The 11,992-nt window shown below is 41.4% G+C and overlaps 1 protein-coding gene across 3 annotated transcripts; it reads left to right on the plus strand.

The window, feature by feature from the left end:
• The first annotated feature begins 733 nt into the window (after positions 1–733).
• LOC117429100 (cartilage intermediate layer protein 1-like) lies at positions 734–11,340 on the plus strand. Of its 3 annotated transcripts, XM_058999032.1 has the most exons (9): positions 734–806; positions 2,974–3,159; positions 3,760–3,855; positions 4,302–4,571; positions 5,062–5,253; positions 6,303–6,620; positions 6,888–6,996; positions 7,741–7,898; positions 8,237–11,340. In XM_058999032.1, the coding sequence occupies exons 2-9, from the start codon at positions 3,090–3,092 to the stop codon at positions 10,600–10,602; spliced, it is 3,579 nt and encodes a 1,192-aa protein (XP_058855015.1). In that variant the 5' UTR covers positions 734–806; positions 2,974–3,089; the 3' UTR covers positions 10,603–11,340. The 3 variants fall into 3 exon arrangements, with proteins under 3 accessions (XP_058855015.1, XP_058855017.1, XP_058855016.1); XM_058999034.1 differs by lacking the exon at positions 5,062–5,253; XM_058999033.1 differs by lacking the exon at positions 3,760–3,855.
• The last annotated feature ends 652 nt before the right edge of the window (positions 11,341–11,992 follow it).

Raw genomic sequence — 11,992 nt, forward strand, 5'->3', positions numbered from 1 at the left:
GCCTGCCTCACTGGCGCTGGCTAGATCTTTTCATTTGTAGGATTCTGTCTTACTTTCCTAGATAAGTCAACTCTATTGTCATCCATGAGCACACTGCTATTCCTGACTTGTTTAATGCAGTACTTTAGTTTCCGAATGTACCCAGACTTTCAAACAATATTGTGTATGTTCACATGGAAAAAATATGAATACACTATACTGTCCGTCCCTACTTACATTGACATAATATAAAGGTACATGAATGTATATGCATTGGCATACAAGGTCCCTCACAATGGGCTTATGCTTTGGTAATATATACCCACTGGTTATATATCCCTATAGGACACCAGCCAAGCAGCTATGAAACAGAGTCATTTGCTACAGCAGTTAAACTGCATTTGAACCCCGGATTTAGGTTCTCAGTTGCTTTAATTTAAACAGACTGGGGTTATTATCTAAAAAAAAGAGAAGAAAGAGGGGATTATGTTTATATAGTTTTCAACACACATTTTAAAACGTGACCTAGTTCTAAATGAGCAAATTAGTAGTAATTATCTTCAGTAAGTGCAGGATGCAGGGCAGTGTTTTTTCTGGCAGTGTGCTTTTGCATATGTGAAAGAACAAGCAGCAGCTGAGCGATGTTTAACCCGCTCCATGCACCTTGTAGAGAGCGGATTCAGACGGCAGCTTCCTCACACTCTGATCTGGTTTCCTCTGTGTAGCTAACAGCAGACACAGGAGCTGCGCATGCCTCTATAAAAAGAGCCAGCGACATCAGAGCACAGAGCACTCCATCTCAATTCACAGGCAGGCAGGCAGCCCGGGTAAGTCTAAACAAGAACAACAACTTGAGTAGTGATATGAGGATAGGTGCATGTGTGGGCAAGTGTGAACCATTTTATATGGGTTCTGTTGTTCAATGTTTTATATATATATATATATATATATACACACACGCATGGTAATTTTTGGCATAATTGTTATTAAATAGATATTTTAACTAATAATTTTCTCCAGCTCAAAGACAGCAGTCTAAAAGTAAAAATGATAATTTGGCAACATTTAAAAAGTTAACTGCTTTCATATCCTTTTCAGTCACTGTGTGTATAATTGTACCATGTTAAGTTTCCTATCTGTGTATCCTTTTTATAATGCATAATGTTGTTTTTTGGGTTTTTTTTTTTGGCTGGGCAACTTTTCAAACTCCATAGAGTTCACACAGACTGTTTTAAAATTTCTAAAAATGAAATAAAAAAATCATGACTGAAGGGGAGATAACTTTATTTGTTTAAAGTTAGTTCTGTAAAATCACAACTTTAGTATTTTATTATTTTTTTACACAAAAAAAGCAATGCTAACTTAGAACTGGAGCAGATAATTAGAATATATTTTAAATTCAGAAAAGAAACATTTCAGTGTGAGAGGAATGCCTGTTTCACGAAGACTGTGTAAAAGCTTTGGTCAATGCATTAAGATTTTTAAATTCCCTTGACATGTGAAAATGTTTTTTCCAGCTGTGTTATATGAGAAGGGGGTCTTTCTGCTGTCTCGGCTGATTCTGCTGATTTCTGATGCAATTTGCCTCAGTTACCTTATGTGTAGAATTACCTTCACCTTGATATTAAATTAGCCCAATGTTTAACACTTCTGGCTTTGCTTTCAAAGGGAAGAGGGCTAAGGCTTCTGAGCTGTTTGAAAAGTCTAATAGGACACTTATAGCATGCCTGACCTTGTCAGTCAAAGATATAATTAAATCCAAGTCATAATCTAAAAACAGCGCTGAGAATGGAATACTTGATATAAATCAGCCATTTAGCCTTTCCATTCATCTTATTTACAAACATCCCAATTATTTTTCCGTTCCGTTGAGTCCTCTGTCTCTTTTGTAAGTTGAGAGGTGATATGTGATGCCTTTGGGTGGGCAGGGGAACTTAAAAGTCTCAGCTGAGAGAATGTGAACAATTATTTAGTTTTAATTTAGACTTAGACTTGGTCATCTCTCCTTTCAAAAATGGTAAGCATTTGTCGCAATTTGTTTTCTGTGCACGAGGCAACGCTTACTGGATGATGTAAAATAGCATGCACTGGAAATCTTGTTTGCTTAGCTGTGAATTCAGTGAATTGTCTTTAATTAACGGAAACATTTCTTTTTAAGAATATTTTCCATGAACTGGATAAAACTCATAGAAAACTGAGACAGGTTGCCCAGTGTTTCTGCTAGTCTGTCTACTTGACATTTATTTAATGATTGAGTTTGTTTTATGATTGAGAGTCTATGGGTGTTGCTGACGTTATGGATGTAGAAATTTAAACAGGCGTGCTTTTACTGATCAATGTGGATTGGCTGTTTGATCCTGTGTTGACCTCCCTAGCCCTGCTGCTGCTGCTAATTGATGACACGGGTAGTGAACACGACAATGTGTCAGATTTCTAAAACTCTGCTGCTATACCCTATACCCCATACCCCGTTCTTGGGAGTTAAAGAATTCGAACTGAAAGAAACAGTGAATCAATCATAAACTGAAACATGTCAAGACTCCAGGATCCCCTCTTGTGATTGCTGGAACTTTAATTTTCCAAACCACAGAAACCACATAGAAACAGTATTTTATTAATGAGTCGGAAAGATCATTGTATGCATGACCACATAGGTACTGTACTGTACGTCCTGTGTCTACAGAATCTCCCTGTACAGGTTTGGAAGTGCGGCTATCTTTGGTAGCTTTGATCTGTGTGCCATAAAGTTAGCCTGTTAGTTTTGGCTACGGGCCGTGCTATTATGATAACAATGTGTGGCATTAATGTATGATTTGCCATTGCTAATGACTACTACTTCTCAATAGCTTTATCTGAATAAAATTCAAAATGAATTCAAGATGTAAATTGCGAGCTGTTTTGTTAATAATAACGTTGCTACTCTGATTAAATATTGTGAGAGTTGTGCTCAGGCAGCTGCAGAACTCAACTATAATATGTGGTTTTGTTTTACAGGCCATTACTGCTGGAGACACAACAGCGGGACTATAATTAGCGAAGGACCTTGCGCTGTTTCAGTGACATTCCTACAGGGGGGCCGGCTGAGCCAATTATAGGACTAGCCTGGGAAGATGAGTGCTGTGAGGGGGAGAATCCTTCTCCTCCTGCTCTTAGGAGTGATAACATGTGCTGCAGCTCAAGGTTAGTGCGCTGTACCTATCCGTATAGACCACACACATCTAATGGCTTGGGAGCCTGAACACTGGAGATCCCCATAACACTTTACATTAAGTGTCACTAATTACTGTGCATTTACATTGTAGTTACATATTACAATTCATGTGTACTTACACCTAATTACAATTGTATTGGTACTCGTTCTAATTTATAGTTCTACATTTCAGAATGAAATGATTCTGTTGCATGCAATACCTTTAAGAATGAATCTTCCAGAATACATTGTTTATGAGGTTGATTTGTCACGTATGTGTTTTTTTTTTGGGCCTACAATGGTTATTCTACCCAGGCTATGCTAGGAAAGAATGCGAGGCAGGGGATGGCTTTGGCAAGCTCTGTACGATTCGGTCTCATGAGCCACTGTTCACGTCAGTCACCTGCCTAAATATTTTAAAATGTCACTTTAAGATAACAGCTATATAACAGCTAAAGAACAATCCCAATTACTTCTCAGTAAAAGGACAAAAAATTAGCGATAGCTCCGATTTAGGCTTTTTAATCCTGCTGCTGATGTCTTATATTGTACACAATAATACCATGCTTGGGTAATATTCCTCCTTCAAGGTACCCAGAACAGATGGTCCGTTCTGAATAAAGCAATGGGACGGGATCAAACTGGAAAGCAGAGCTCCAACTCTTTTGTCAAGTACAGCACAAGCGGTAAGGCACACCCTTTCATCACCTCATTGCTTACTCGACTGTACACATTCAGATAGTGCTCTTGGGTACCAGTACAGAACAGCATGGAAGCTATGATAGGATAAGACAGTAATGATCGCTCTCTTTGAAACAGACATTGTGCCAATAACGATTTGGAATAAATAGCTTCGACAACAAAGCCCGATTTTTTACACAGCACTGTAGTGGAAACAGGAATAAAATCTGTGTCACTCCAAACAGACATGGTACTGTTTCCAGTTCCAGTGGTCTGATTTCATATGCACAATAAAATCAAAACGACAGATGCAATGGAGGTGTTCTAATACATTTGCACACTACTGTAAATAAATAAATAAATAAATAAACGCAATTGTTTTTAAAAAACCAAAATCCTGAAGAGAGGTATCTGTTGTTAAGTATTATAACACTGCTCTGTACTGCTGCAGATCCTTGGGAGTGGAGCACTTGGTTCAACGTGGATCACCCAGGAGGCAGTGGGGATTATGAGCGGCTGGATGCCATCAGGTTTTACTACAGAGAGCGAGTGTGTGACAGACCCAAGGCAATTGAAGCTCGGACCACAGAATGGATTGCGGCAGAAAACACCGGGGAGGTGGTCCACTCAGACCCAGAGCTGGGGTTCTGGTGTCTGAATGCAGAGCAACCAGGAGGGAGAAACTGCTCCAACTACTCAGTGAGGTTCTTCTGTCCGGCAGGTTGGTGCATTCAGAAAAAAAAAATAAAGTTAAGAGTCAAGTTGTGCTAATTAAGCAATTGCACCAGACACAGCAGGATTTAACAGAGATGATGCAAAATTAAATTCATTAATCAAAACGACCTTATCGAAACACTCCTTAACATATTTTATTTCTGCTGAAAGTAGTTTCTTAAAAACAAGTTATTTTTTATTATTTGTTCTCATTGAGGTGTATAGGGATGGTACTTCCACCTTTTGCGATAAGGTTTCATGTTTTAGCCAATCATCCAACACGTTTTTTTTTTTTTTTAAATAAGGCCAGTGACATATAATTGGGAACACTTACATTAATTCATATCATTTTAAACAATATCCTTGTTTGATCAAATAAATCAAAACTAAACACTATGGTCTTGTAGCTGGTGTTGCTCCTGTGTATATGGGTTTCTTCATTAGCAAATAATGATGTTGTAGAAAAGTGAGACCCAGAAGCAGCTCTTTTCTCACAGGGAAGCCCTGGAACACAGCGAGAAGGGCCTGGGCCCCCTGGTCAGGCTGGAGCGAGTGCCCAGCAAGCTGTGGCCAGCAGGCCGTGCAGGTGCGCACTAGAACCTGCAGTACACAAAGTCAGCAGCAGGGGGAGGAGCAGTGCCACGGGCGCACTGTGGAAGGCAGAATGTGCAAGGGACCACCTTGTAAAGGTAGATGCCACCAGTGTGGGAGTGACGCCTCTTACTCTGTTGCTAACCTTGCTGATAACTTTCGTTACATGCACCTGCAGTGTGACCCTTCCTCTCTGTCTCTCTTCTCATCTGTTCAAACTCATTATGTGGTCCGTCCTCCACCACATCTCCTCTCCAGTCAGCCCAGTCTCCATTATCAAGCTGTGTTTTGTGGAGGGGTGTGCTTCACAAACGTTATATTCATACATGAAATACTGACGGTTTATCAAGGTTTTCCAGCACAGCACTCCACTTACATACAAATGTCAGTCAGATTTTCCATTTAAAAATATGTTGTAGTTTGTACCAACTGCTGGATAAGTAGTAGTACTGTGCTTTTTAGGGTCGTGGAAAACTGTGGTGCATTTTATACAGCGATACATCTTGAAGTTCAAAGCACGGTGCAGTTTAGATTTAAAGAACACCAAGTTGCCATATCAAACGTTTAGTTCAAATACTTTCCTTACTGGAATCAAACTAGGTTGTTGTTTTGTTAATATCTCACTTTAGCGTGCACGAGAAAACAGATGCAAACCAAATACAAAGAGGTACATGTTTCTGAAATTACAACAGGAGTGGCTGCGACTTATACACTGTATTTTACGGTATTTGATATTATTATTATTATTATTTATTTCTTAGCAGACGCCCTTATCCAGGGCGACTTACAATTGTTACAAGATATCACATTATTTTTTACATACAATTACCCATTTATACAGTTGGGTTTTTACTGGAGCAATCTAGGTAAAGTACCTTGCTCAAGGGTACAGCAGCAGTGTCCCCTACCAGGGATTGAACCTACGACCCTCCGGTCAAGAGTCCAGAGCCCTAACCACTACTCCACACTGATAAAGGCACTTCACATCAAAAATGGGAATGTGACCAGTTTTACAAGTTAACAAACCTATATCCGCAATCTCTGCCAGTTCTTTATGGGTTCAGTCTAATACTGAGGTCGACAGATGTGCTTCCTTATATCTCTAGCAGAGTGTGTTGATTAATTCCTGTCGTTTCTTCTGCTCCAGCTTGCAGCCTGAGCTGCACGGAGGGTCGTGTGAACGCGGAGTGCGATGCGTGCATGTGCGAGCATCACCTGCTGCTGGGCTCGGTGCACCTGGAGGGGGGTCAGCCGGCTGCCGGAGCCGCGGTTTACAGGCAGGGCAGGACCCTCAAGCTCATCACCGTGTCCGACGACAACGGCAAGTTCAGAATCCCCGGGCTGTGCCCAGACGGAAACTCCACCTTGAAAATCAAAATGGACAGATACGCCACGGCAACCGTCACTGTGCCCAAATCTACCAACCAAAGAACCTCTGTTATTGATGTCAGCTTCAAAAGGGCAGGTGCGTGAATTACAGAGTGCGGTCTGAATTCTAAGAATTAAGCACATCACTTTAACAGCAAAAAGTGAATTAAAACAAAAACACGACATCACGTTAGCATAATAACATTCTCACAACTCTTTGTTTTCTAATTTTTTTTATTGTCTTTCATTATATATATATATATATATATATATATATATATATATATATATATATATGCAATTTAAAATGTGCCGTTGAACTGGTCCATTGAACTGAACTGATCCATTCCACTGTACCACGCAGAGAAGCCATATGTACTGATGAACCCAGAGGGCAAAGCAAGACGAGAGGGACAGACCGCTTCCTTCTGCTGCAAGATTGTGGGGCAGCCAGCCCCAGACAATTACCAATGGTAAGGAAAACAAAAGGAAAGAACCTATAGATAAGCTGCTATACCTATAGAAAATATCATATAAAAAAACATTTTAATAGTGCCCTCCGTAAAGTTTTACATGCACCAATGGGACTCACATGGACAGACAGAGATGTTGGTTCAGAATCTTGGCACACAACACAAGACTATTAAAATGGTGTAAACGGTGAAGGCTTTTAGATACGCTGCTCTAAAGATCACTAGAATACGCCCCTCCGATCATTAAATATCGAAATGCACATTAGACATTTTAAGTTGCTCTGTCATTGCAAAATAAAGAGAGAACTTGACTGAGGGAAAATATTTAAACAGTGCCTTCTTCAAGACTAAAAATGATACACGCTTTGACTGTTGACAACTTGCTTTCGAAACAAGATAAACCATCAATCCATGTTGCAGATATTGCTTTCCTCCAGATTGCTTTTGGCAAGGGTTGTAAGAATGTGTGCGTGAGTGTTGCCCTTCCCAGAAACCACCTGTGCCTCATTAATCTCAAACAGGCTTTAGCTTTGCATCATCATATTGAAATTGGGACTCGTTGTTTAACATGGTTTCCAAGCTTAGTTTGAACAGTGGATGCTGCTATAGGAGGCAGAATCACTTCAGGTTAGTCACTCATTTCAGCACCACGTTCATGAAGAGTTGTTCAATCACAACACTGTGATAAATTGGGCTATTGGGTTTGTAATTCTGAGTAACACTTTCCATGTCTTCTCTTTTCAGGTACCACAATGGCAGCCTTCTCAACAGTAAGCTGTACAAATACGACAGCACTCTAGTGTTAAGGAACCTGCAAATGAGCCAGTCAGGGGAGTACTACTGTAAGGCAAGCAACGATGCCGGCTCCATCAAATCCCAACCTGCCACACTTACTGTAATCGGTACGCACAATACCAGCAGCCAGACTGTTAGAAAGATCTTTCTAAAGAAACACTATTTTAGCTAATGACATGTGCTGTCAAATGATTGCAGCTTCACCTGTAATATTCCTTAGATAAAAGGCTAATTCATACAAATGGGCTCCACAAGAATACATCAGTATTCTCTTAGTTTAATGGAAATGCCTCCACAAATTTGGCAGGTAAATTGTTATGGTGTCAAACTGAGGGTTTCGAATCTAAATTGTTATAATAAAAAGAAAAGTTCTGTTATGAACTACAGTAAGGATTTTTTGTTCTCAGATTTAAACAGTTTTTGTTCCTGTTTTCTCTTTCAATAGCTTACAATGAACCTTCATGCAACCCAGTGCCTGAAAGCCATCTCATCAGACTACCTCACGACTGTTTCCAAAATCCCACAAACTCTTTCTACTACGACGTGGGGAAATGTCCCATAGCAACGTGTGCAGGACAACTAGATAATGGCATAAGATGCAAAGACTCTATATCTTACTGCTGCGGAGCTGAAAAACTGGAAGAGAGACAGATCACTTGCAAAGGATACACTCTGCCAACGATGGTGGTTTCCAAATGTGGCTGTCAAAAGTGTGTTGAAACAAAAATCATTGTCCGTGGGCGTGCCATTGCTGCAGACAACGGTGAACCTTTGCGTTTTGGACACATTTTTATGGGAAAGGTTAGAATCAGTAGGACTGGATATAAAGGAACTTTTTCAATCCAGGTACCAGTAGACATGGAAAGGCTGGTACTGACATTTGTTGACCACCTGCAAAAGTTTGTGAACACCACAAAAGTTCTGCCGTTCAACAAAAAGGGGGGTGCTGTGTATCACGAAGTGAAGCTTCTGAGGAAGAAAGAACCAGTAACTTTGGTTTCTACTCAGACTAATTCAGTCTCTCTGGGAGAAATTGAAGGGGAAGACCCTATTGCTGAGCTTGAAATCCCTCCCAACGCTTTCTACAGAGAAAACGGGGAGGTTTACACCGGAAAAGTGCAAGCCAGCATAACGTTCCTGGATCCCAGAAATATTTCAACTGCTACAGCAGCCCAGAGCGACCTCAACTTTGTCAACGATGAAGGAGATATTTTCCCATTGCGGACCTACGGCATGTTTTCAGTGGACTTCAGAGATGAAACATCCACCGAGTCCCTCAATGCGGGGGAAGTGAAAGTCTTCCTCGATTCTGCACAAGTGAAAATGCCAGAGCACCTGAACGAGATGAAGCTGTGGTCCCTCAACCCTGAAACTGGGCTATGGGAGGAAGAAGGACAATTCCGTTTCGCAAAGACCAAACGAGTCAAGCGAGAAGAACGAACCTTCCTGATTGGGAACATGGAAATTCGGGAAAGGCGACTCTTTAATCTAGATGTTCCTGAGAGCAGAAGGTGTCATGTGAAAGTAAGAGCCTTCCGGAGCGAGAGGTTTATGCTAAGTGAACAGGTCGAAGGGGTTGTGATAACTCTGATTAACATGGAGCCCACGGCAGGTTTCGCCTCAAACCCAAGGTCGTGGGGGCGGTTTGATAGCGTCATTACTGGTTCTAATGGAGCTTGCTTACCTGCTTTTTGTGACGAACAAAGGCATGACGCTTACTCAGCTTATGTAATGGCCAACCTAGGGGGAGAGGAGCTGGAAGCAGTTGCATCATCCCCAAAATACAACCCCAATGCTATTGGAGTCCCACAGCCTTACTTAAACAAGCTCAACTACAAGAGAACTGACCACGATGATCCCAAGGTTAAGAAAACAGCCTTTAATATCAACGTTGCGAAGCCGAGCATAAACGCTGCTGACGAAAGTAACGGCCCCATTTATTCGTACGAAAACCTCAAAGAATGTGAGGAGGCTCCTTTTACTAGTGGTCACTTCCGCTTTTACAGGGTTGAAGGGGACAGATATGACTACAACACAGTCCCCTTCAACGAGGACGATCCCATGAGCTGGACTGCAGACTACCTCAGCTGGTGGCCCAAGCCTCTGGAATACAGAGCATGCTACATAAAAGTAAAAATTAATGGGCCACAGGAAATAATGGTGAGATCCAAAAACATGGGAGGAACCCACCCCCAGAATGCTGGCAAGCTATATGGCATTCGGGATGTGCGCAGTACCCGGGATATGGAGCAGCCCAGTGTGTCTGCAGTCTGCCTGGAGTTCAAGTGCAGTGGCATGCTGTATGACCAAGACCGCGTCGATCGCACGCTGGTCAAGATCCTGCCCCAGGGATCCTGTCGAAGAGAGCTCGTTAACGGCATGCTTCAGGAATACCTGGTGAACCACCTGCCCCTCGCTGTTAATAACGACACAAACGAGTTCACCATGCTGGCTCCTCTAGACCCCCTGGGACACAACTACGGCATCTACACAGTGACTGATCAAGACCCCAGGACCGCTAAGGAGATTGCACTGAGCCGATGCTTTGACGGGACCTCGGATGGCTCTTCCAGAGTCATGAAGAGCCATGTGGGAATGGCACTGACGTTCAACTGTGGAGAGAGGGAGGTGACTCGCCAGAGCGTGTTCCAGTCTCTGCAGAACTCTCCCGGTCAGTCACTGGCCAGCTCCATGAGGGAAGGGAGGACCAGCAGGAGACAGAGAGGCAGTTCTTCTCAGCGGGCTCAGAGACGGAACGCACGCAATCCTGCAAGCACTCTCAGAAGAACTCGAATGACCAGCAGAGCGTGAGAGAGGAATTCTACAGGAAAACAAGATGCAACAGCAAAGCCAAAAGAACAAAGAACAAATGCAGCAAGATACAAAACAGAACCGAAGGAACTGATTTAAATAGCCCAAATTAAATACTATTTCTACTCCTATTCCAAAGTATCTTCTGAAATCTTCCGATCTAGCTCAATCCCAATACATTATTAATAAAAAACAAACACCTTATCCACCTATAAAGAAACATTGAAACGCTGCCACTACAGTAGCTAGTTGTGAACTGATAAATTAGACAGGGGATGATATTAATGGTTTGAAACAGAAACTCCAGCAACACTACACTGAGAAAGCCGGCATTCAAAACCAGTGCATGTTTAAAAGCAGTCATTCTTTAACACATACCGCATCCTGCCAAGTAATATGAGACAGAATCACTTCAGGTTAGTCGCTCATTTCAGCACCACGTTCATGAAGAGTTGTTCAATCACAACACTGTGATAAATGGGACTGTACTTGAATATGTAAATAGGGACTTATTTATTTCATAAACAGCTTGAAGTAATGTGTGTATACAGCATATACTCTATACACTATTCTTAGGTTATCCTAATACATGAATGGTACAAATGTTTGTTTAGAATTATACCAGACACTGTCTTGATATTTAAATATTAAGTCAGTGTGCAATCAGTTTTAGGTTAAACTCCAGTAAGCGTCTATTTTTAAATGTGTGCCATACTTTCTAATAAAAGCAAACTCCAATTTCTGTCCTTTGTGTCTACTTCATTAAGAGCTATACATTTAAACAATACCATTTGTGTGCATGTGTTGCCATTCGGTGGTGAACATTGGTATTGCGACAAACCTGGGATTGAAAATGACATGAAGCATAACTGGCTTCACTATCCCGACTACTTTACCATAGGTAGATTAGTGCTTATCGGGGTCTGTGAAACAGGGATGTAAACCGGGCTCTGATTGTGAAGTCTTCATAGGTTCACAGTCACTGCAATAAACAGTGTCATGTAGGTTTTAAGGGCCGTCGTGGTTCTTTTCATCATGGTCATCAGAACCTGCTTCTAGTCCTCTTGCCACATGTACAGTCTATAAACACCTATAATTGGAGCGCTTCTTTATGAACTGTTTTAGGTAAAGTGGAGATTCTCAGTGCTGGGGGGTTTTCAGCTGTTCAGTCCAAAACAGCTTTAGCTATATACTGCCATTCTGTGTCTTGGTAAAACAAGTGACACTGGCTTCATTTCCAGAAGCAAATTAGAACATAATAGGAGAGTGTTTTGATAAAAAGTCTGCGTGAATATTTGTGCTTTTAAGGAAAACTGAAGAAAAAATAAATAAATAAACAGACATTAGAAATTTTGAAAAATCTGGTTTGGAAACGTTGATCATTTCATTT

The sequence above is a fragment of the Acipenser ruthenus genome, chromosome 24, assembly GCF_902713425.1.
Source record: "Acipenser ruthenus chromosome 24, fAciRut3.2 maternal haplotype, whole genome shotgun sequence".
NCBI classification, from domain to species: domain Eukaryota; kingdom Metazoa; phylum Chordata; class Actinopteri; order Acipenseriformes; family Acipenseridae; genus Acipenser; species Acipenser ruthenus.

Coding starts and splice junctions, on each gene's coding strand:
- LOC117429100 (XM_058999032.1), top strand. CDS start 3,090: ATGAGTGCTGTGAGGGGGAGAATCCTTCTCCTCCTGCTCTTAGGAGTG. Junction 4,572..5,061: donor GAGGTTCTTCTGTCCGGCAG/GTTGGTGCATTC, acceptor CTTTTCTCACAG/GGAAGCCCTGGAACACAGCG. Junction 6,997..7,740: donor GCCCCAGACAATTACCAATG/GTAAGGAAAACA, acceptor TTCTCTTTTCAG/GTACCACAATGGCAGCCTTC.